Source organism: Ictalurus furcatus, chromosome 22, assembly GCF_023375685.1.
Source record: "Ictalurus furcatus strain D&B chromosome 22, Billie_1.0, whole genome shotgun sequence".
NCBI lineage: Eukaryota > Metazoa > Chordata > Actinopteri > Siluriformes > Ictaluridae > Ictalurus > Ictalurus furcatus.
Genome location: NC_071276.1, coordinates 7,127,479 through 7,154,208, shown reverse-complemented (window position 1 = coordinate 7,154,208; position 26,730 = coordinate 7,127,479). Strand labels below are relative to the sequence as shown.

At 40.0% G+C, this 26,730-nt stretch overlaps 1 protein-coding gene and 1 non-coding gene across 2 annotated transcripts in view; both read left to right on the top strand.

Annotated features, from left to right (window-relative positions):
• rasgrf2b (Ras protein-specific guanine nucleotide-releasing factor 2b) overlaps positions 1–26,730 on the top strand; it is a 79,465-nt gene that overhangs the window by 3,145 nt on the left and 49,590 nt on the right. The window contains exon 2 of the mRNA XM_053610870.1: positions 25,059–25,165. Coding sequence (XP_053466845.1) covers positions 25,059–25,165 — 107 coding nt within the window. The remainder of the gene's footprint in view (positions 1–25,058; positions 25,166–26,730) is intronic.
• LOC128599370 (U6 spliceosomal RNA) lies at positions 25,266–25,371 on the top strand. The gene has a single exon (XR_008384404.1). It is a non-coding gene; the product is annotated as a U6 spliceosomal RNA (small nuclear RNA).

Below are 26,730 nucleotides of genomic sequence, written 5' to 3'. Positions count from 1 at the left end.
CGCATATTAACACACAGGCTCGAACCCTGGTCCTGGAGTCCCTCCTGTCCAGCACATGTTACTGTTTTTTCCTGCTCTATCACTATCATTTCAGTTAATCGGCTAACTAACAGCCCATCACTGGTTTACGTAGGTGTATTAGACCAGGGAAAGTGTGCAAGGAACCACGGGGAACTCCGGGACCAGGGTTGGGAATCCTGGGATTTATATAAGGCGGAACTGGTGTACTGCGGTACGAAAATGTCTCCTATAACAGCCAGTCAGGCCGGGTTTACGACCCCGGTGTGAACACCAGCCTGTTGCATGGTGTCTCGCAAACCTGTCTACAGAATCCTCCCATACTGATGCAGGAAGATTTCTATAGGCTGTCTTGATTTAGGTGACGACATGCATGACATTATAATTAAAAAGGTGGGGGGGGGGGGGGTGTATATTTGTTGCACGACATTGTAATTAGAAAAGAAAGACTGTGGTGTTGGTGGTGGTGGGGGGGGTTATATTTGTTGCTTTTACCACTAGAGCTATGATGGCAGCTTAATTAACTCACAAGGTGTGTAAGTTTATGACCACCCATTAGCACCATGGAAGGTACTTTGGTGTCGTTTACAAATAATGCAGAACTGTCACGCCAATCATCTCTTAATCTAAGCGATTCCGTACATTATGTGAACATGGTATTTCACTCTTTCTCTAATTTGCGTTAACGAAGAAGCTTTGGTTTGGGCTTAATTGCACTTTTATCGATCCCTCCTCAGAGACATACCGGACAAGGTCATGTGATTTCGCGTATATAACAGAGGCTTGCCAAGAATTCATGAAAGATTACATGATCATCTTCTCTGCGAATATTCTGAGATGTACAGGCAACATCGTCTGGTATGAACGTGTCTCTTGCAGATGCTCCAGAGAGGCATCCGAGGGGGAATATGTTTGAATCAAATCAGACTCCTTTGTCTTTTATTATTCTGTGACCGTGCATCCTTTATGAAATGACGAGCAGTGTAACGACATAATGAGCGATGAGTCAGAGCGGCTTTTAGCATCGCGATGAACCGTGCACGGAGAGTTAAAGAGATCTAGTCGGCTTCTCGTTTTGAAATTCGTGCCTCTGGAGTTTGTTTCCTGTGCCAGTTAGATGGGCTCGTCGACGAGCTCTAGACACGAGTCCGCCTGTTGGATAGTCTACCTCTGATAGTTCCAAAAAAAAATTTCAAAAGCGGCATTCGTCGTTATTATTTACGCTGCAGATTTGGATTTGACGAAATGCAGCCACTGGCTTTGATCTTGCGCGAAATGTTGTGGTAAAAAACACACACCAGCTCTAAATGTCTGTGAGGTTACTGATTTGGCTCGAGCTGATTTATTTATTTATTTTATTTATTTATTTTTACATATCACCGGCGAAAAGCTTTCTCTCTCTGTAAAGTTTTTACCAGTTGTAGATCAGTGTACTTAGCATTAGACCCAGAAGAAGGTATCCAAACTCAATATAAACTGATATCATCTTATGTCATAAAGAATAAGAGGAACAGCACCATATTCAGCTGATCCAGTACACGTCTTGCAGTAAGGTCTGACGTCTCTATGCTGCATGAGCACGGTCGCTCGTCGACTAGAATCCTCCGCTTAATCACACACCCACGGACGCCCGCACTGCGTCGCCACACACACACACACACACACGCACACGCACACACGCACACGCGAAAATAAATCTAGACTAGCCAACAGAGGATGCACGCTGTTATTCCAGGGTGCTGCAGCTCCTGAGGAGATTACACAAGGGGAAGAGAGTCAAACAATCATTGGCACAATTGGTTATAAATAAACACTTTGTGGAGTATAAGTGCTCTCAACTTTCTCAGCCAAGGCGCAAAACTGTCATCAAAGCAAATATTGTGTGTTTCAGTTATGGTCGTGTTTGTGTCCTTTCTAAATTATAGCTATTGCTGTGTCTTTGGGAAGGGCTAATATTGCAGTAAAGATGCGCAATTATAATCTGAAAAGCAGAGAGATTCAATGTTTTGCTATTACTCAGTATTGTATCAAATTAATGACATGTTATTTGAGGAAATAGTACAGGTCAGGCACTTAGGAAACTGCTAAAGTTGGTACAGATGGAAATAATTAGCCACCGGCTTTTCAACAAATAGCTGTTTTGGTTCTCCGTTAGTCTGGGTTTGGTGATTCATTGTATTGCCTAGACAGAATCAGTTAACACTTAACATCCATGTGCATATAAAACACATTTTGCACACACATAGATTTCATGATTATAAGAAAAAGATCAATCATTAGCTGTTTGTGTAACAACTACGGTACTGTATATAAGCATCTTCTTTGGGGGGGGTGGTGGCTTGACTGTTAAGGCTCTGGGTTACTGCTCGGAAGGTCAGGGGTTCAAGCCCCAGCACTGCCAAGCTGTGACTGTTGGGCCCTTGAGCAAGGCCCTTAACCCTCTTTGCTCCAGGGGCGCTGTATCATCTCTGACCCCAACCTCCTAACATGCTGGGGTATGCGAAGCAAAGAATTTCACTGTGCTGTAATGTATATGTGACTGATATTTTATTATTATTTTATCTTTATTATCTTCTACTTAGACATGCTGCTTAAAAATATGCCAGAAATTACTTTCTTTTCTCGTTTTTTTTTGTTTGTTTTTTTGAGTTCTTTCAACATTTGATGTTCGAAATGTAAAGCAGACCCTTTGCGCTTTGCACCCTTTGCACCCTTTATTCCTTTTAAAAAGAAATATTTGTTCACTTTCTGAAACAACAGTGACATATGCATTAAATTCTATCATATTCGTGTTATTGATAATGGGGAGGGAGGGGAGCTGTTTGACCGTTGATCCACGTCATTAAATAGCATCTTGTAGCATCTCGTAACTATGTTCAGTTTGTGTAAATAGACGCTGCCAAATAATCAACATCACAAGTGCGCTGTGATCTGTTTGATCGTTGACATTTTTCAATTTGTTTCCAAAAGACAGTGCACAGAACTATTAAAATAAAATATCAAAGGCGGTTTGCGGAATTATAGTGGCACATTTAGCTGAAAGAAAAAGAAAAAATTTCGTCTCCATGCTACCTGTAGAGTCCTTAATGCTCAGTAGACTTATCATAGTTAATTAAAGGACCAGGTTAGCTGACAAGCCATCAGTTTGATAAATGAGGGAATAAGCTGTGTATTAGAGAGGGCTAAATGCCTAATAATCCAAGAAGCTCAAATAATGAGTTAGGCCAGGGAGAGAGACAGGGTAAGAGGGGGATGGTAAAGCGATGGTGTGTTTATTATGAAGAGTGCATACTTTAACACCAAGGCTCTGTATACTATCAGGCTATAGACATCTTTTGGTCGATCCTGTATTATGAGGATCTTTATTAAAATGGTGGCAAAATAACCATTGAGATATTTGGTCTTTATACTTAACTGTTTTATTTATATAGTGGTGCTTGAAAGTTTATAACTCTTTAGAATTTTCTGTATTTCTGCATAAATATGAACTGGAACATCAGCTTTTCCTAAGAAGTCCTAAAAGTAGATTAAGAGAACCCTATTAAACAAATGAGAGAAAAATATTATTCTTGGCCATTTATTTATTGAGGAAAATGATCCAATATTACATATCTGTGAGTGCTAAAAGTATGTGAACATTTGCTTCCAGTATCTGACCCCTTGTGCAGCAATAACTGTTTCCAGTAAGTGTCGATCAGTGCTGCACATCGGCTTGGAGGAATTTTAGCCCGTTCCTCAGTACAGAACAGCTTCAACTCTGGGATGTTGGTGGGTTTCCTCACATGAACTGCTTGCTTCAGGTCCTTCCACAACATTTCTGTTGGATTAAGGTCAGGACTTTGACTTGGCCATTCCAAAACATTAACTTTATTCTTCTTTAACCGTTCTTTGGTAGAATGAGTTGTGTGCTGAGGGTTGTCGTCTTGCTGCTTGGCCCACTTTCTCTTGAGATTCAGTTCACAGACAGATGTCCTGACATTTTCCTCTTGAATTCACTGGTATACTTCAGAATTTATTGTTTCATAAATGATGCAGCAAAACAGGCCCAAACCATGATACTACCACCACCATGTTTCACAGATGGGATAAGGTTCTCATGCTGGAATGCAGCGTTTTCCTTTCTGTAAACATAACACTTATCATTTAAACCAAAAAGTTCGGTCTCATCCGTTCCCAAAACATTTTTTCCCAATAGCCTTCTGGCTTGTCCATGTGACCTTTAGCAAACTGCTGACGGGCAGCAATGTTCTTTTTGTAAGAGTAATGGTTTTCTCCTTTCAACCCTGCCATGCACACCATTGTTGTTCAGTGTTCTCCTGATGGTGGGCTCATGAACATTAACATTAGCCAATGTGAGAGAGGCCTTTACTTGCTTAGAAGTTACCCTGGGTTTTTTTGTGGCCTTGTGGACTATTACACGTCTTGCTCTTGAAGTGATCTTTGTTGATCAACCACTCCAGGGGAGGGTACCAATGGTCTTGAATTTCCTCCATTTGAACACAATCTGTCCGACTGTGGATTGGTGGAGTCCAAACTCTTTAGAAACCATTTAGAGATGGTTTTGTAAACATTTCAGGCCTCCTGAGCATCAACAGGTCCTCAGAAAGCTCCTTTGTTCGTTCCATGATACACTTCCACAAACATGTGTTGTGAATTTCAGACTTTTATAGATCCCCATTCTTTAAATAAAACAGGGCACCCACTCACACCTGCTTGAAATCACCTGACTCTAAATTCAGCTTCAATATAACTGCTAATCCTAGAAGTTCACATTCTTGTGCCACTCACAGATATGTAATATTGGATTATTTCTCTCAATAAATAAATGACCAAGTATATTTTTTTTGTCTCATTTGTTTAAATGGATTGTCTTTGTCTGCTTTTAGGACTTATTTATTTATTTATTTATTTTTAGGAATTTCATGATGTTTTCGTATACATACAGTACACACACGCTCATGGTCAGTTATTTAATCAGCCAGTCATGTGGCAATAGCGCAATGCATTAAATCATGCAGACTCGGGTCATGTTAATGTTCACATCAAGCATCACGATGGGGAAGAATGTGATATCTGTGTCTTTAACCGTGGCATGGTTATCAGTTGCAGACGATTCAGAATTTTAGAAACTATTTTAGAAACCTCCTGGGATTTTCACTCACAACAGTCTAAAATTATCCAGCTATTTTGTAGGTGGAAAAGCCATGTTGATGAGAGTGGTCAAAGGAGAATGGCCAGACTGGGTGCAGTGTACAGTGGGTGTATATTTAAAAAAAAAAGGTTATTAATGTCATCTGGTCTTTTTCCAATCTTTAACTGTCCAGTTTTGGTGAGCCTTTGCCAACTGTTGCCCCTGTAGAGTTCTTGGCTGAGAGCAGTAGAACCTGTTGTGGTGTTCGACTGTCGTAACCCATCCACCTCAAGGCTCAGCGTGTTGTGCATTCTGAGATGCTTTTCTGCTCCCCAACATTGTATAGAGTGATTGATTTATTTGAGTTGCCATATCCTTCCTGTCAGTTCAAACCAGTCTGGCCATTCTCCTCTGAACTATCTCCTCAACGACATGTTTCCACCTGCAGAATTGCAGCTCACTTAATGTTTTTTTGTTTTTGCACCATTCTGTGCAAGCTCTAGAGACTGTTCTGCATGAACATTCCAGGAGATCAGCAGTTTCTGAAATACTCAAACCATGCCACCGTCAAAGTTGGACTAATTTTTCCCCCCATTCTGATGTTTGATGTGAACGTTATGGATCGTACTTCTGCCACATGATTGGCTATTGGATGATTGTCTGAATGTACCGGTGTTCCTAATAAAGAGTGTGTATATATCCACTTCCAGCTTTGGATATGCACAGTGACCGAGTTTGATTGTTATTCCATTGCATCGACATTGCTTTCACATGATGATTGTTATTCTAAGCTTTCATGTCTGAGTACACAGCTCTTAGAGTGTGATGCATGTTTCTATTAATGTCTCATACTGAACCTGGTCATTGTACCATGTTATTGCATTCTGAGTGTTCCTGCTGAATGGTGCTTGATACCTGTACTTTGCACTGGTATTAAAAAAAATCTGTAACAGGTCCACACATCAAAATGTTTCAGAAACACCCAAGGCACACAATCTTGTTGGTTTAACTCTTACATTTACAGCATTGGGCAGTGCTTTCTGGTCTTCATCCAAAACATATATTCTCATGCTAGGACAAATAGGTCAGAGTCTAAGAATACTATTTAGCAAAAACTATGTTAAAGAGGTGTTAGAAGAAGTTAGTACAGCAACAAAAACAGTACATGTCTGATTTTTTAAAAATAATTTAAGTACTCATTTGAGTGTGAAGAGGTAGTTCTTTAGTCTTCGCCTGAAGACAGATAGTGACCCAGATGTTCGGACGGCAGGGGGGGAGTTCATTCCACCACTTGGGGACCAAGAGAAGACCTGGGGTCTTGATGTGACTTCTTTATATCTTGAGGGATAGTGAATCAAATCAAGCTGTGCTAGTGGCTCAGAGGGATTGTGGTGCAGAGTGTGGATTGAGAAGTGGTTTCAGGTAGGATGCTGGTCCATTTTTGACTTTGTAGGCACGCATGAGTAGGGGTGTACTTCTGAATTATTGGCACTTGTACTTAGATTTTTCAGTCTTAGTCTTGGGCATTGCTCTAAATATGGTCTTGGTCTCCATTCATCCATTTTCCTTCACAGGGTTGTGGGGAGCCTGGAGCCAATTCCAGGGAACTTGGGGCACACAAAGTAGGGGACAACACATTGCAGGGCACCATCGCACACACATTCACAGGCTACAGACAATTTGGAAATGCCTATCAGCCTACAACACACATCATTGGACTGGAGAGGAAACTGGAGTACCTGGAGGAAACCCCCAAAGCACGAGGGGAACATGCAAACTCTGCGCACACAGGATGGAGGTGGGATTCGAACCCCCATCCACAGAGGATAGCACAGAACATGCTAACCACAATAAGTGATTCCTTCTTCTAGAAAACAGGCTAATAATTGCCCCAATGCACAACTGAAACCAACTAGCTGAAGTAAAGGCTTGGCCTCGGAAAGGATTTGATGGATTATGGTCTCGGTCTTTACTCAGTGTTGCTTTCATTTGGACTCAAACCTCTTAACATGCAGTCTTGACTTGATCTTGACTATTCTTGGTCATGGACTTTGGGATTTGACAATGCCAGTCTTGACTACAGCCGTAAGCTTAATTGTTTAAAATCTGATGCAGGCAGCTAGAGGAAGCCGGTGGAAGGAACACAGCAATGGGGTGACTGGGAACATTGACCTCAATGAAGAGGTCATTTTGCTTTTTGTCATTTCTATACCCATTGTATCTTTGTTTCAACAGTTAGGACATTGTATTGGCTACTGCATGTCAAGGAGAGTTATAGTGAGTGAGGTGTACAGTGCCGATAACACTAGTGTAATCCTATGGCGAGATTAGTCATGTCATGTGGCAATCCTAATCTCATAGCATTGGTGCACTCTGCACAGTGGCATTAGGGCTTTACTCTGACACCTAGCTCACGTGTAATGGAAAACTTTATAGAGGTTAACTTTGAAAGTGGCAAAAAGTGTGTAATTAAAGGCTGCTTTAGAGATAAACAAGAGTGCTTACTTATTTCATTACATAAACATGGCTGTACACCATTCCAAGCAAATCATTGTGCTATCAATGCTATGATTTACCCGTATAGATGATTATGTCGCAATAAATAAATAAATATAATTCCAGTTGAGGTATGTACCTTGAAATGTGATGCAAGATTTATTTATTTATTTGTTTTACGAATATCCTAGTCATTTCCCTAGCTTCCCCTCCATTGCAGCGAAGAGTTATGCCACATCCTCTTTTGAATAAATGTATCTTTACTGTAAAAATTTTGTGCGGAAAAAAGCGGTTAAATGTGTAACCTGGATTTTCTCTCTGGGAGAACCCTTCTTTCTGTATTTCAGCAGATATGCTATGATATACTGAAAAGTGTTATATTAGGCTCCATGAATGTTATGATCTACTCCTAGTTTACATAAAGTGTCAAATCAGAAATGGAGAGAAACACACAGGGTGGCACGGTAGTGTAGTTGACAGTGTTGATTCACATCTTCACATCTGTGCACAGTTTTGCAAGCTCTCCCTATGTCTGCATGGAGGAAACTCCTCATTTGTGTGTGGGTGTGTGCGTGTGTGTATGAGAGGGAAGGTCTTTTCTTGGGAAAGGTCTATTGCTGAGAGAGTCTCTGGTTGGAGGTCAATTCCCGGGAGAGTCTCTGGTTGGAGGTCAATTCCCGGGAGAGTCTCTGGTTGGAGGTCAATTCCCGAGAGAGTCTCTGGTTGGAGGTCTATTCCTGATGGAGTCTCTGGTTGGAGGTCTATTCCCGAGGGAGTCTCTGGTTGGCGGTCAATTCTCAAGGGAGTCTCTGTTTAGAGGTCTATTCCCGAGAGAGTATGGTTGGAGGTCTATTCCCGAGGGAGTCTCTGGTTGGTGGTCAATTCCCGAGGGAGTCTCTGGTTGGAGGTCTATTCCCGAGGGAGTCTCTGGTTGGAGGTCAATTCCCGAGGGAGTCTCTGGTTGGAGGTCAATTCCCGAGGGAGTCTCTGGTTGGAGGTCAATTCCCGAGGGAGTCTCTGGTTGGAGGTCTACTCCCGAGAGAGTCTCTGGTTGGAGGTCTACTCCCGAGAGAGTCTCTGGTTGGAGGTGTACTCCCGAGAGAGTCTCTGGTTGGAGGTCTACTCCCGAGAGAGTCTCTGGTTGGAGGTCTACTCCCGAGAGAGTCTCTTTGTGTCTGTTTATCATCACTTCCCATTCAGGTTTTAAGAAGCTGGCTACCATCTTGTAGAAACTTGACTGGCATCAATTTACCTTTATTAATGCAAAAACCTTTTACAAGGAACAAAGCGGCATCCAATTCTTACATTTGACAGAAAAAATATTTCACCCATAAATGTTAAACAATAGTGTTTATGCTCCCTTAATATCAAATAAACCTGAAACTAGTTTATTTTTCCTGTAATAAAAAGGCAGGTGAAGAAATCCCCAGTAACACTTGGAACCTTGCTGTTTTGATGGATGCAGTTTGGAAAAATTACCACCCGCGATCTGACCTTTTTATCCGCACTACATTTCATGCCATGGTCTGTTTTATTGTTATTTTAATGACTAGGTTTCTAGGATTTTTTATTTTTTTGGTTGCAAGAGCAGATAGTGTTTTATATAGCTAAGACCAAGACCACAGGGCAGAACTCGTGTAGTTATCTGTGGCAAACTGTGGGGTTATCAGCGGGCCTGTTGCTTTGACAGTGAAATGCATGAAACTGTTATTGCTTGCTTTTGCTCTTAGTATCGTGCGTATCATAAAACAGTTGTATAATTTTTCCTCTTACACCGCATTTGTTTGGTGGAGAACATAAACTCTGTACTGCACTGTAAAGCCTGGAATCAGACTTGCTGCATTTCAGATATATATTCATCAAGGACCTTAATATGTCTAAAACAAAATCCAGACACAGAGACTGATCTTCACAAAGCTTTTGGCTTGTTAGCAGCATCATCTGATTAGTCTAAAAGTAGGGCACTCCTTTTTGACATTAGTAAGTACATAATATAGCCTGCTTGGACAAGTACTTACATCCATCCTCTATACCGCTTAATCCTTTTCAGGGTCACGGGGAAACCTGGAGCCTATCCCAGGGAGCATCGGGCACAAGTCGGGGTACACCCTGGACAGCACAATCACATACACATTCACCCACCCATACACTATGGGCACTTTTGGACATGCCAATCAGCCTACCATGCATGTCTTTGGACTTGGGGGAGGAAAACCGGAGTACCCAGAGGAAACCCCCGCAGCACGGGGAGAACATGCAAACTCCGCACACACAGGGCCACGGTGGGAATTGAATCGGAGGTGCGAGGCAAACGTGCTAAACACCAAGCCAGCGTGCGCCCCTCTTCTCCATTCAAAAAAACCTTTAAAAACGTACTTCTAAATAGACTGTTTCCATGCATTGTTTTCTTGCATGTGAGGGCTAACTGCTTAAAAATTGGAAGGATTATTCTGCACATGAATAATAAAGCCACTCGAATGTCTCAAACTAGTGTCATATCAGTTATCCACTGTACTGCTATTATTACTAGGCCTACATGATGGAAAATCATCAAAACTCATAATACAATGCCAATGTCATGAATGAGAGTTGAAAATGGCTAACTACTCAAAGTGTCTGAGTAAACTTTCTTAATTCGGTTGCAGAATCATTGCTGAGTGACCTACTTGTTAAGAACCACAATTCCCACCTCACTGGTACAGGTAGTAAAACAGTAAAACAATATAATAGAAAATATCAAATATTCAATAAAGACAATGACTGTCTGGATTCTGTTTTTTAAAAATCGTATTATCTGGTTAAATTTAGCCTACTTCAGTATTCTTACAACCCAACTTGACCAGCCTGCAATATGAGAAGGAAATGAACATAAGGTTAAAATGAAATGGAATGACTGAATTTATTTGCAATCAGAAAGAAAGACATGATCAGACAAAAAGTTGGATTTATCATAAAACTTGCCTCGGGTGTTATCACTGTTTGTTTGTAGGACTACCAAACTGATAAAATCTAAAACGTTTTGGCTATCTAACACAAGACTAGGCTAGTTTGGTGTCGCTAGCCAAGGAGAGGCACAACTAAGCTATGATTTTATGGGTTTAGTTGCTACAGTGCCTTGCACAGTACATTAGCTGTCCTTATGCTGTGCTCATATAATGTTCGTGTAACTTCATGGAACTCACACAGACATTTACACACCTTGTTTTCCTGCTCAGCATGAGAGGATGTTAGTGTTTCAGTTTCAACCCCTTCACTAGTAAAAAAAAAATATAATAATAATAACAATAAATCGGCATATATCCATTTTCCCCCTCACACTAACTGACTGTGAGCTAGCATTTGGCAGAATTGAGAGCTATCAGCCTATAAGACACGAGTATTTCCATGTTTTTTCCTGTAAACCCTGTCTGATTGGTCTTGCCTCGTTCACCGAAGACGAAATGCAACACTCCATTCACGATAGATACAAGATTTCAACACTGCCGTCTTCTTTTACTGATATTCAGTTACGTAGTGACAAACCGGTCCAAGTGGAGAATTATTCTGGGCTAAAGGAAAAAAAATCTTGCCTAGGCCAGGTTACTCCCCTGGTTGTCACCATAGAATTGCTTATCCAGACCTTTGTAAGCAACTGTAACTGGACTTTTGCAAATTTTAACTGACCTATAAGGCCTTTTCTTACATCAGTGATGTGAATTGAGCAAAGCTGTCCATCAGGAACTAATGCGCCTGGATTGTGGGTGAAGCTCTCAGTGAAATGGAGTGCATACTACTACATGCTTCTAAACAACACTAGCCAAACAGCTGCCACACTAAAGCGAACACGTCTCTCAATTTCCACACCCTAATACCCTGCTGCGTTTAATCTCAGAGTGAAATCTGTATCTGTGAATGCAGTATCGTACTGATGATTGGCACATCAGGAAATAATGTGTTGAATGGAATGGGTTTCTGATTTGTAATCTGTAAAGATAGATTTAATCATATCCCAAATCATTCATCCCTGCGTACTGTATCCGTGTATCCTGTGTATCAGTGTCCTCCATAACTACAACAATGTCTTACACTTAGTGTTGTGTTTTACATCCGTCAGTATTGAGAATGTATTGTATTTAAAGTCAGTGCAAATCCTCCAGAACATGAAACTCAATTCCTGAGCAGTAGCCATATGTAAGTGCCCCTCTTTATCAGCATTGACTGAGAAGAAAACCAAGAGGATCTTAAGCGAAAAATGATGAGAACGTAAATGAGAAAAGAAGCCAAGTAAAAGGGCATTATTAAACACGGTCTGCACTCTCAAGACCATGTTTCCATGGAAATGGGATTTGCTGACAGAGTACATTCAACATTTGTTAAGAAACATTATGCAAGACTTGCTTTCTTTCTCTCTCTCTCTCTCTCTCTCTCTCTCTCTCATAGACTTGGCAAATCCACAACTCTGATTACGCGCCTGAATATGTGGAAGTATGAGTAGTAGTGAGGTGGAACCCAGCAGGGACTGAAGGCATTGTCGATAGGAAGGTGTAATGATTGACTGGTGCAAATAAGGACAGTGGAACAGTATAAAGAGCTTCATGTATTCATATATAAAGGTATGCCTGGTATAAATGGGGTAAGATAAAAAATAATAATAATTATTATAAGGTTTAATTTTTGGCATCTTCATCTGATTATTTGTTGTTAATAAATATCTTAAGGTAGTTTTTTATTATTTTTTTGGCGGAACCGAGCACGACAGCACCTAGACATGAATGCCAAAAGTCATATTTGTGTGGCTAGTCTCTGAATTTGATAAACATAAAGAAGCTTTACATAAATAATTTCTTATCAGGTTACCAAAGTTGGACTTGTATTAATGGCATTACAACCCCAATTCCAAAAAAAGGTGGGATGCTGTGTAAAATGTTAATAAAAATAGAATGATATGCAATGTAATGATTTGCAAACCCATATTTTATTCACAATAGAACATAGAAAACATATCAAATCTTTAAACTGAGGAAATGGAAGCATATGTTGCTCTAAAACCTGTATATACCTTTCAGCATTGATGATGCCTTTCCAGATGTGCAAGCTGCTCATTCCATAGGCACTAATGCACTCTCATACCATCAGAGATGCAGGCTTTTGAACTGAGCGCTGATGAAAAGCCGGATGGTCCCTCTCCTCTTTAGTCCTCTTTAGTTTAGAGGACACGACGTCCATAGTTTCCAAAAAGATTTTCAAATTTCGATTCGTCTGACCACAGAACAGTTTTCCACTTTGCCTCAGTCCATTTTAAATGAGCTTTGGCCCAGAGAAGACAGCGGTGTTTCTGGATCATGCTCACATACGGCTTCTTTTTTGCATTATAGAGCTTTAACCAGCATTTGTGGATGGCACGGCAAACTGTGTTCACAGACAATGAGTTCTGGAGATGTTTCTGAGCCCATGCAGTGACTTCCATTACAGAATCATGCCTGTATTTAATTCAGTGCCGCCTGAGGGCCCGAAGTTCACGGGCATGCAATATTGATTATCATCCTTGTCCCTTGCGCACAGAGATTTCTCCAGAAATCTTTTGATGATATTGTGTACTGTAGATGATGAGATATTCATAGTCTTTGCAATTTTACATTGAGGAACATTATTCTGAAATTGTTCCACAAATTGTAGATGCAGTTTTTCGCAGATTGGTGAACCTCTGCCCATCTTTACTTCTGAAAGATTCTGCCTTCTGTAAGATACTCTTTTTATACCCAATCATGTTACTGACCTGTTGCCAATTCACATCCAGCTGTTTATTTTTATAAGCCATGTGTGTGCGGAGTTTGCATGTTCTCCCCGTGCTGCGGGGGTTTCCTCCGGGTACTCCGGTTTCCTCCCCCAGTCCAAAGACATGCATGGTAGGCTGATTGGCATGTCTAAAGTGTCCGTAGTGTATGAATGGGTGTGTGAGTGGGTAGGCGATTGTGCCCTGTGATGGACTGGCACCCTGTCCAGGGTGTACCCCACCTTGTGCCCGATGCTTCCTGGGATAGGCTCCAGGTTCCCCATGACCCTGAAGAAGGAGTAAGCGGTAGAAGATGGATGGACTTACTTTTCCAGCCTTTTGTTGTCCCGTCCCAACTTTTTTGAGACGTGTTGCGGCCATGAATTTCAAATGTATTTATTTTTTTCTTAAAATGGTACATTTACTCAGTTTAAACATTTGATACGTGCTCTATGTTCTATTGTGAATAACATATGGGTTTATGAGGTTTACAAATCATTGCATTCTGTTTTTATTTACATTTTACTCAGTGTCCCAACTTTTTGGGAATTGGGATTATGTTACAAACCTAAAAGCTGTTAAAACACCTTTTCACAACGCAAAAGCTACAGATCAGGTAGAAATTGATGCAATGTGAAATCTGTTTATCGGTCTACTGTGCGCCGCCATGTTGTTGTGATATCAGGTGTGTTTATGACGGAGACCTCAGGCAAGGTGGATGTGGAAGGAAGCTGAATTTCCAGGTTGAATGGCTGTTCCATTGCACTTTTCCATGCTAGAGTTAAGAGTACAATGGATTGCAGCAAACAACACTCGATTTGAAATGCGGCTGCCTTTCTGTCTTTAAGTATGTGTATGTAAATAGTTGTCCCACATCATTCTTATTATGCCGTTGATGAGACCTTGTGATATAATGTCCAAACCTAATAATTTCATTGTCAAGCTATTGATAGATATGAAATTTTAGCCCTCCCATCTAATATCACGACTATCTGTCACTAAATATATCCATTAGATTAGGTCATCCAAAAATGTTCAAAGCATACTTTTATTACGTAATTATTTTGTTGTAATTTGATTGTTGCTGAAGCAACCAACCTGGTTATCCCTGGTTATGTATTAAACTCCACCACTAGCACTTTATATCCAGCGATGATTGTCCAGCCCTATTGTGCTAGTCGTGTAAAGTCGTGGAAATGTGTTGAAAGATAATTGTAAATATAGCCTTGCCTCGAAGAGAGGTTTAAAAATGGCTAACACGTTGACACACTGACAGACATGCCATCATAGTTTTAAATCAACAAGGATGCTGCCAGCAAATAGTGACCCAGTCTTTCAAGATGTCATGTTGAAACTGTCATGAATACAGAATTATTGGCACCTTTCAAGAAAATAAGCAAACAACAATAAAACATTCAGTGACTTGAATACTGTATATGCAATGCAGTGAGTGTGGTGTTTTCAACATTCGGTGTATATCCCGTAAATACCCTGATACTACAGAATTCATGATGCCATCAATAATTACAAGAGCTACTAGACCACTAGCAGCAAAACAGTCCCACAGCATCACTGATTCATGGCCATAGTGAGAACATTAGGCTCATGCATTCTGTGTTCTGGCTTGGCTTAAATTTTTTTTTTTATGACTCAATTGTGCCAAATGCTATATTAACTGCTTATTTATTGCAGATCAACAACCATCTGTCTCTTTTGGATTAAAAGCGTTTTGTTTTTTCCCCCGTGGTCATGGATGATTAAATAGATTTTTATATGTATGCGGCCTCATATTTGTAGAGCAAAATGTTACATTTTGTCACGTCCCCAAAATAATTTGCATTATTTAATTTAATGAATTAAATTATTCTTTGAGTGTGTCAAGAACTTCATCAGTTATTAATTAATTGGGTGTAATGTTTAGTGCAATATATATCATTATTTTTGCCCATTATTGTAACGTGTGCAGATAATTCTGGAGTTATTGTACGTTGAAATATACTGGGCAATTTAAGGGTAAAAATATATGGTGAAATAGCCATAAAACTCCATCTTAAATATCTCTTTATGCCTTTTAAGAAAATTCTAGTCCCTCAGTATCTGACATCATTGGCACTAAAGCCGATGATTTAACTCTGAGGAGACGTCTTGGTGTGATATAGATATACAAGTGTGGAGCAAAATGTGGAACATAAAACAAGTTTTATATTCACAAAAATGAATGTCTGAAGAAGCGCAGTAATGCCTGTCTGCGTGTTTATGTAAATAACAGGAGTGATGGCCTTGGTCTGGTGTGAATTTCAGCAAATGATGCAGGGAATCTGGCCAAAACCAATAAGATGATGCATATTAACAGGGACACTTGGACAGAAAAAAAACAGGAGTCCTTCATGGAGCTTGGAAATATTTTTGATTGCACAACGTTCATTGTGTATTCTAAGGATGGTCACATAAATCGATTTTAAACACTTGTTCTGATGACGTATGTTTTTTGGGTTTTTTTTTTCTTTTCTCTTCCCCAAGATCATTTGCTTCAAATGTAAATTTCTCAGATGACAAGCCTTTTGCTGAACACTATATCTGTATGCATTTGTGTTGTATTACTGTTTGACTAGAAGCTCTAGAAGAGTGGTTCTGCTTTGAATAGAATAGGTTGGCAAGTCAGTGACGTGAGTATTCATATTGCTAACACAGAAAGAGCAGCTTTGTTTATGCAAAACAGCGAGCCCACAGTGGAAACCGAAATTTCAATTGGCTTCAAAGTGTTTTTAAATTCAGCGTGAATGACACTGCAAAAACTGACATCTTTAGTCAAATTTAGCTAATATTTCCTAAAACCAAATACAGGCTTCTTGGGCAGTGGTGGCTCAACGGTTACAGCTCTGCATTACTGATCAGAAGGTTGGGGGTTCAAGCCCCAGCACAGCCAAGCTGCCAGTGACTACGCTTACATGGACAGCAGTAATCTAGTTATTGACCTTATTCTGAATAAGACAATATTGTGCTTAAGGTGTTTACATGAGTCGCTTTTAGAATACTTCTTTCCTGTTCCTGTTTTACATGTTATAGAACATAGATTGATTAACGGCACACGTCATTACGTCACTACGCCGTCCGACGTTCCCTCCAGAATTTCACGTATCGACATACTGTTGGTCTTCGTTATGGGACCGTATACAGTTTTGGGTGTTTTTATTAAATTTTTTACGAACGCTTCAAGTGCAGTTAATTATTTGTCATGCTGTATGTGCAAATAGACGACTGCTTGAAGCCGTGGGCTGCGTCCCGAACCGTGTACTTACCTACTATATAGTAGCTGAAATACATGTATTTTACCTACTATATAGCAGGTAAGTACGCGGTTTTGGACACAGCCGTGCTCACTTGTTTGCTGTCAAACGGTTGTGTACGTGTCCTGTCACAAAATGCGGTGAAGACTCCCACATGACGTTAATAGTGTGATTAAGGTGTGTACATGTCTGTAATACACGTCGATAATGCGACTAAAACAGGAATACTCCACACGTCTTAATTCTATTTGTGTTTACTTCGAGTATGACTTTGTGTATTTAGTCAGATTAAGGTCATTAAAAAATGCTGTTTATATGGTAGATACTTAATCAGAGTATCGTCTTAATCGGGTTAATATTGGATTATTGTTGTCCATGTAAACGTACTAACTTTTGGGCCCTAGAGCAAGCCCCTTAACCCTATCAGCTCCAGAGGTGCTGTATCATGGCTGACCCTGCTTTCTGACCCCAGCTTCCTAACAACCTGTGATATGCGAAGAAAGAATTTCACTGTGCTGTAATATATATATGTGACAAAGACTTCATTTCTTCTTGTTCATTAGACCTTTTTTGAGACTTTTTTGGACTCAATTTTAAGCTTTATGTTTTCTTGCTCTAGGGCGCACAGTGGCTTAGTGTTTAGCATGTTTGCCTCGCACCTCCAGGGTTAGGGGTTCGAATTCCGCCTCTGCCCTGTGTACGTGGAGTTTGCATGTTCTCCCCATGTTTTGGGGGTTTCCGCCAGGTATTCCGTTTTCCTCCCCCAGTCCAAAGACAAGCGTTGTAAGCTTATTGTCTGTGCTGTGCAGCCGTGCCCTGTGATATGCCCCAAGTTCCCTGGGATAGGCTCCAGGCTCCCCCATGACATCAGGGGCAACTTGGGGTTCAGTGTCTTGCCCAAGGACACTTCGGTATGTGGAGTCACGTGGGCTGGTAATCGAACCGCCAACCCTACGATTAGTGGACAACCCGCTCTACCACCTGAGCCACAGCCCACCCCCAAACTTCACTGAAACATGACCCCAGCATGTTTGACACCTGATACGTCATATTCTCAGGTCATGTAGTCATCATTAACTACAGATTGACATAGGTACAGTGAATTAGACAGCCAACAAAGTTTAATTTTGAATCATATTTCTCCTAATCAAATGAGTCATATCCTGTTTTATGCACTTGAGGCTTACAAGGCATTGCAGAAAAATTGAACACATTATGCTGTATTAAGCTCTGATGTCTAATGGGGGCAAACTTGTTTTGACAGTTAAACTTACTACTGCATTTAGACTGCACTTAAACAGCAGTCTGGAAGGCTCTCTGTGCAGCCATCATATCCTTCTCTGGCCTTGAAAGCATACTGTTGCTAAGGAAGCTTACTACAGTTGTAAAGCAATTAGTATAATGTGTATTGTTATAGTGCTTCTAAGTAGCCTCGGCCCAGACACCCAAATCATTGAAACTACTCGTGCAGTGGATCCACAAACCTGGATTCAAGAACCTTGTATAAAGTGTACAGTTTGTCGAAAAACCTCAGCAGTTCACAAAGCTTTTAACATGACTGAAACAATTTTATTAAACTTCAAATACTGGCTGATGTCAGACCTGAGCGGGATGGCGGAGATGTAAACGGGTTCAAATAGATAATGGGTTTTATTAATCAAATAAGTCAAGGAAAACAAATCAGAATGTCAGGCGAGAAAACTGAAATGAAATAACCAGGTAGAGTTCAAAAAATAAAACAAAGTCTGCACAAAGGGAAACCCCTAGTGGGCAAAAACAAGAGAAACCAGATCAAAAGTCACACACAGGAGATTGATACTGGGGGAAAAAGGCTTAGAAATGTAGGTTGAAGGGCTCAAACAAGACTGTGATTACAACAGTCCATCCTTCCATCCATATTCTGTACCAATTATAATACACAGGGTCACGGGGAACCTGGAGTCTATCCCAGGGAACTCGCGGCACAAAGCAGGGGACACCCTGGATGGGGTGTCAACCCATCGCAGGGCACGATTGCACATACACACACCACAGACAATTTAGAAATTCCAATTAGCTTACAATGGACTGGGGGAGGAAACCGGAGTACCCAGAGGAAACCCCCAAAGCATGGAGAGAACACACAAACTCTGTGCACACAGGGCGGAGACTGGATTTGAACCCCCAATCCCGGCGGTGCAAGACAAACGTGCTAATCACTAAGCCGCTATACGCTATATGTTTTGCCACTGTTTGTAGCTGTCCTATGAGTTCTTGTTGGTGGCTTTTAGTTGAGCGCTGTAACAGTTCTCACTCTGAGATTTTAACCCCAAATTTTTGCCCTTGCCAGAAGTTTATCAGCAACTGTGTTTGGTTATAATGACACTAAAAAATATATTTTTACAGATTTTTTTTTTTTTTTTTTTTTTTACAATTTTCTTTTGTCTGTGACAACAGAATGTTCCAAAAAAATTGAACTATGTAAAGCCATGAAAAATTTGCAGTGAACAAACCAAACCGAGAGATATTTAAGCTGTAAATGAGGTAAACTTGAGCAGGTTTGCTAAGAGGGGATTGTGCTAGTAGGGGATTCTGGGAGATTGAATTCCTGGAGCTGTCTGTCTTTTCACAAACTTCATGAACATCATTATTGATTTTGAAAAGATATGCAAATTTAATAAGGAAAATCGAGGTCTTGGTAGCATCTGTAGATTCTCAGTCAGAGGAAATTCAAGAAACACCCAGCATGAGAGATTCCAAATAGATCTGTTGATGTTATGTAAGATCTCTTATTCAGGACTTCACTGCAGGACAGTATACCAGTAATCCCCTGAACGCACACATTCCTGTAAACAAGGATAAACTAGCAAATGCTTGCATACTGTATTTCCCTATCTGTGTTATCCTTACATGGTAATAGCTCTATATAAACACAGAATAAGCCACAGCTTGTTTTCATACTTTAAGGTATCATTCAAGATCTAAACCACTTGTCAGTTTAAATATCACAGTACCACTGTGTTTACATACTGTCACTGGTACATGGTAAAAATAGAGGTATGGCTGTTATGGATTGGACCTGACACGGATCAGAATTGCTCTTTGGAAAAATTTCTCGTTTCTAACGTTGCACCAGGTTCTCGACTCTGCTGTTTCTCTGTAGCGTTAGATAACATGGATATGTAATCCCACACAAGAGCATGTGTAATCTGGGCTCATGAAAGAACACTAGCCCTGACCTGCTTCCTACAGCGCAGAGTATATTTTCGGCTAGAGAACAAAAGCGTGCGGTCACACATGTAGTTGGCATGTGGTCTTTTTCCTGATTTTGCTGATGTGAATTATACAAAAGGACGTGACTGCGACAGAAAAAGATGTTAAGATGAAAGGTACGATGACTAAACAGGTCATCGTTCCACTGGAACTGCTGTATGCTTGCTGTAACTCGGGACAAATACATAAGAAAAGAAAATTTCCACAGGACTGTACATTAATTTAATTAACACTGACATGTAGTGCCGATGAACTACATCTTTCAGTCATGTAGTAAGGCTGCGTGTAAATGTTTGCTTAATCCATCGGATTTACAAAAGTTTCAGAAACGCTGATTTTCGTCACACTCCTGTGTGTGTGTGTGTGTGTGTGTGTGTGTGTGTGTGTCAGTCCCACTTAAATTGCAAAACTGCATTCCCAACCCAGTTCATTTATATGTACTGTACAGTAGTAACACCCACAAAATTCCATAAAAGGTAAAGTGCACAGAGGGCTGGAGATGAAATGACTACTAAACAGTGAAAGGAAAGGCAGAAAGGCAGACGTGGAAGTTATTTTGAGTCACTTCTATGCCAATAAACAATATTTATCAGTATAACAGCACCTGAAAAGGTCAAGAGAGAAAATGACAGAAAAGGTGTATTAGGTATGAATTAAATTAGGTGAAAAGAAAATGGTGTTACACAGTAACTACAATCAAAAAGTAGATGCCATGGCAAACGGAATCCATTTATAAGCGAGGAAAAATCATACCTTTTAAACATTTATTCCTTCGACATCTCTTCTCTCATAAGCGTGACCTGTGCTAAATCTCCCATCAGCTAAGGCATTTGTTTACGGCTTATGACTATTCGAATGTAACTGGTTGTTGTCTGCGTGTTTGCTGTGTTTACCTTTAACCAAATAAATCATTTCCTCTTCATTTACTCTCTGACAAAGAGATAGCACCGTCTCATACAGTGTGTGCTTTCGCCCTCAACATTCCTGTTAAATACATTTCAAGTTCACTGCAACGAGCACGTGCTTCGAGTTCACCGATGACGCATCAAACGAATCATAACCTTAATTAAAGTGAAAACATGAAAATAATAAATCATACATGGGGAAGTGATGTCATAAGTACGATTTAGAAAAAGAGTGCTAGGTTAAAAGTGATTTTTAAGGCAAAGATGAAGTTGGATTCATCAGAGCTTATTAAAATCCTACCTCCCCCATGCAAACACAGTGCGGAAAGGGAAGAGGAGGTGCAGAGACAGGAAGTTAGCGTTTACACGCTGGAGTCAGAAAATTAAAGGGGAAGATGCACACATACAGACAGTCAGTTCAGGTATACATTTTAGTGTAATACTATATATCAAATGTATAGAATACTTTCCATACCCATTACACGCAGGCTGGTCTTTTTATAAGCTGGCGTTTGTTTTGTCATAATCGAACGATTAGTTTGGATTATCTTAATTCACGGGGTTGTGCTGGCTCACTTTCTTTATGTTTCATATTCTTTAGTTAAAGCCAATAACTTAAAACGACTGGGTTTCACAAAAGTTTTTGTTAGCGAATACAAAGCGCTTTTAATAAGTCGCTCCGGATAAGGGTGTCTGCTAAATGCTTAAAAAAAGAAAAGAAAAACAAACAGTTTAAATTAAATATTTAATGCAAACATAAGCATTGCTAACTGAAGATACATGCCGTATGTCTTGTAGGAGGGAGTTCCACAGTTTGGCAGCATACACACTTAAACATCCTCCCTACTGCTTTTGTGTTTGGTTCTTGGAACAGAAAGGCCTGTGTTTGATTATCTTAGACACCACAATATGGAGCATATTCAGCTAGATAATCTGATATGTAAGAAGGTGCTAGCCTATTTATAGCTTTAAGAATAAATAAAAGGACTTTCAATTGTATTCTGTATTGAACAGGAAGCCAGTGAAGTGCTCCTGTACTAGAATAATATGTTCGCTCTTCTTACGCTTCATACCTCTGGAATTTATGGGTCTGTGTGTAAGAAATCTGCATATTTGTCCTTAATTTGCAATATTGAATCCCCAGCATCAGGAATTGGCTGTGGTTTACAATATGTCTATGAGGGCTTTTAGTGCACGCATAACGGGTTGTTTCACATCTTTCACTCCATCACTTTCTCTCTGTTATACATCTACCTGCGTCATAGCAGCTGTATTCATCCACAGCTCCCATGTTCCCAGCTCATTTCCTTTAAGCCATTTTTAAGGGTGTCGGTTAGGAGCTGGGCGACATGACAAATATATCATATCATATGATACTTGAGGACATTTCTACGATACGCCATGCGTAATATATAGATAGAATTTAGCTAACAAACTGTCTGCAAAACAGTAGTTAAATAAACAGGAGAATAAAAGAATTTCAACTTTATCCCAGGGAACTAGGGATGATCGACCGCTTCCATTCGGTACCATTTCATACGTAACGATTAAAAACGTAAATACATCATCATAGGAACGATATCTCAGAAAGGTGTATCACATAATCATTTATCAAAGTATCGATATTAACTTGATATATCGCCCAGCCTTATTGTCAGTAAAAGTCAATGAGATAACCTTTATACAGAGCAACCTAGGGTAGACATTCCATCAATTGTGCTAACACTGCTGTCTTTTTTATATGTACAAACACAGACGCTATGCTATGCTATGCTTGGGGTGTAGGTTGAATTCAGAACAATATTTGTGTTGATAATTGTCTTTGGACCTGGTATATAATGCACAACAGCTTCATTTAAATTAGATTGTGTTAACAAGAATTCAATACGAGTTGTCTACTGTTGTGACATTTTGCACTTCAATTTGAAGTTTAATAATTACTCTAAGTTCACCAGTTGTGAGGCAATGTTAATGCTTCTAATTAGGCAGGACCCATGTTTCACTTGCTGTCGATACTAATCGCAGTCTAATTTGAGTCATATAGTCGTTTTCTTTTTTCTTTTTTTTTTTTTAAAAAAAAGGCAATTTAACATAGTTTCTAAGGAAAATATGAGATGGGAACATGCTAGGGGGCGCCGGGGTGGGGGGGGGGCCTCGACAATTTGGTCAGAGCCACCAAGGCCATCCCTCCCACTAGTATGTTTTCTCTTTCTCACGCTCAGACAACCACACACACACGCACACACACACACACACACAATCAACTCCTAATGTAATGTAAAGATGTAATATGTAATTATTAATAAAAAAAAAAAGGGGGATATATTCAGAAGTCTGTATTTCTAATGTGTTTTAAAGACATCTTGCAAAAGGGGGCCCTCGGTCAAATGTTAATGCCATTTGGGGGGCCTTGCCCTGGAAAAGTTTGGGAACCCCTGTGCTAGCTAACTAAAGCATGTGCTCTACTTCTACAGTTGACTTCACACTACACTTTCAGTTTCTGCTGCTGTAGATGGTTCTACATGGAAAGCCTAAAGATTTTCTCTTCCTAAAAACAGTGTATGCACAAATCTCACCCTCACATGCTTCAGTGGATAATCTCACATGGATACTGGAGATTTGTAGCTAAAAACTAGCTAAAAAGCTGTACAAGAGCAATGATTTATAATCCCACTATGTGTACTAGTAAATGTTTTTAACTAATGAAATTAGGTTAATGGCATGTTGTTCGTATGTTTATTTGAGAAATAATTCTCCAGAACTGTTAGATGATGATTTGTTTGTTTGTTTTTGTTTTAATGCAGTTCTGTTGTTTTGCCTAAAAAAAAACATTATTCATTCTATCTAGATTTGCTGGTCAAAGTGGTAACTGGGAAGTGGTAGCTCAGTGGTTAAGACATTGGACTTCTGCTTGGAAGGTTGCGAGTTAAAATCCCAGCACCAAAATGCTGCCACTACTGGGCCCTTTAGCAAGGCCCTTAACCCTCAGTTGTATAAAAAATGTGATAATTGTCAGTCGCTTTGGATAAGGGCGTCTGCCAAATGCCATAAATGTAAATATTCATATCCATGACTATTGCTACATGCAGTCCATACAGAATGTAGCAGCGTTTTTATTGTTGAGACCTGATTTTGCTGCGGCTTTGATCAAAATTTTTGGAAAAAATACGTTTTTCGTGCTTTTTTGGAACTTGATTTATCGAAATTGCATTTGCATCACATTGTTTTGCACGGTCCTTCACAGTGATGTTTGTTGGTAAATGAGACATTTTAGCTGTACTCATGTACTGAATGCGCGTTGTGATGACGTCACATGATGCGTCTTGGCTCAGATTTCAATTTTGAAAAATTGCGAGCTCCTCCGATTATCGTGCAGTTTGCTTGCATTCGTTTCTGCAGTCGCAAAATCCCCAAATCCTGTAGGGACTGTACATAGTTTGCTAATGAATGAATCAGAAGTCAAATATCATGTAAATAACTAATATGCATCATTTGCTAGAATTTTGACTTACTGCCTATCCAAATAATGTTAGCTACTGGATTTGATGGTAGCGTAGCTTGAAATTCATAAAGAAAACAGTTAATTTAAGCAAATTAGCAGAATTTAGAGATTAGATGGATTTCATGCTCATCCTCATGTTCGATGCCACAGTCCAATGAGTTAGTCATACGCTATAGGGTTGACTACATGGTGTGGCATGAGGAGATCACAGCAGGTGTGGAATTGGTAAGATTCTTGATAGTTTTTCTACACTGGTGAACTTGATTGAATGCTAAACTAAATGCAAAACTGATCGCATTCAATTGATATGTAGCATACAGTCATTGGTTGGAACAAACCTCTTCAAGATTTGTAACAAGTGCTTTCAAGGTATTTTTCATTGAAATCTAATGAAGTAAGAGTGCAAATATAGGGTTTAAAAAAACGTGCCAAAATAACACTTGGGTATAGTAGCAAGGTGCAATTACTGAAGTATTTTACACCCATGAAAACTGCTGTCACTGAAAGCTGCCATCATAGTCAGTCATCATACGGTAATCATACTACACCAATGTTAAGTCATGTGATCTGGCTTTTATTTGATTTTTGCTGAAGCATCTCTTCAATCCTCTAATAATAGCAATAGCAACTTCTGATCACAAAAAAAGCTGTTGATCCGTTCGTTGTCCCAGCAACTTGAATAACATCTGGGTCGTGATTGTGTGTCTTTCCGCAGCACTATTTCCTCATTGTGTTCGGCCATGATGGCCAGAAGCCTCTGGAGCTCCGTGCTGATGAGGAAGCAGAGTGTGATGAATGGGTGGAGACCATCCAACAAGCCAGGTAAGCTAGTACAATTGTGTGCTATTGACAGCACTCTTGTTGTGTTTTGACTGAAGTTCAGGGAATGAAGTTTGGTAGGACAAAGAAGGTCAAGCATGCTGTGCTTGTTACAGCAGCACATATATTCAAATTGGAACGATACAGGGAAGATTAGCATGGCCCCTGTGCATAGATGACGCAAAATCGTAGCACTGTGAATGATCGTTGTTGCTGGAAACCACTAGCACCTCATAAACAGCGCTGAGCTTGACAGCACTGTTGTTGCTTTCTCTCCCAGACTCTTGAGAAAGAATCACTGCCAAAGTAATTAACTATACAGAAGACTTTGTTATTGAAGGTGTCCCCCTCGGGTAGCTAGCGCATCATAAGGGGATATTTTTGTCACTATGTTTTTAAATTCGATCAGTCCCAAAGTGAAAGACAGACAGGAGGAATAGAGTGATGATGTCTCAAAAGAAAAAAACAAAACAACAAACACCATCTGGAATCTGAGGCACTCGGTTTTTGGCAGCCAACTCTTCAGGCAGACACTTCATATACAACTGAGGCTGTGGCATTTAGATTTGGCTGGCATCACTAGTGAGATCTGCTGGAATGACACGGATTAATGGGTTACTTGTGAGCAGATGCGTCTCAGAGTATTGGGACTAACCCCTGTATTCTTCTCGCCCATTGGCTTACAATACTCAGCTTACTCTGTTGAGAATTTTGACTGTTAGTGCAGCTACTATAATATATACAGTTGTCAAGTTAATGATGAGTGTTTATGTATTTATTTTCAGAAATGCACATGCACTGAATAAAATAAACCAATCTAAACTGAGCTTTTAAAGGTGCACTTTTCCTTCTAAGATACAGTAAAAAAAAACCAATGAACCAACTGATTTATGCCTTTACCGTGCAATGGATATCACTAGTTTCTTGATTTCAGGTTGTTTAAATATTTCTTTCTCATAAATTAGCTCCAGTTCCAGCCTCAGAAATTAAAGAGCAACTCCAGTATCCTTTTTTTTCCTCTTGTCACACTCCCGTTTTCAAACACTACAACAGAAAGACGCACCACGTTATTTATTTGCTAGTACAAGCTATATGGAGATGTGTATTTTGGTCAGTTTCACAGCTCAAAATACTCGACAGACAAAATGATCAAGTCCTTTAATTTCCGCATGCTGATAATGACATTATGAAGTCTGTGGTGTTCGTCAGCATAGTATTTGGCTGATCTGTGTGACACAGCCTGTGTTGGCTTCTCACACATCTTTGTATTCATTCTGTATGGGTTTGAATGTGACGTGATTATGAGCTGTACTCATGGAAATCGGCATGGCTCTGTGCCCATTTGTTCGTTTACAGTACAGTGGTAATAATAATAGTTCCTGAGCTCCAGTGAATGAATAAATCAGCGGCGGTATGAATTGAAAAACTGCACAGTAAGCTAAATAAATATTACAGCTCCATTTCGCCATTTGGTGGCAGACTTCAGTTGATCTTAAGTGCGTTTGATGGAATTTTACTCGACACTCGGTCGCGAAGCGCATTCAACAACACAGTAAACTATAGAATTT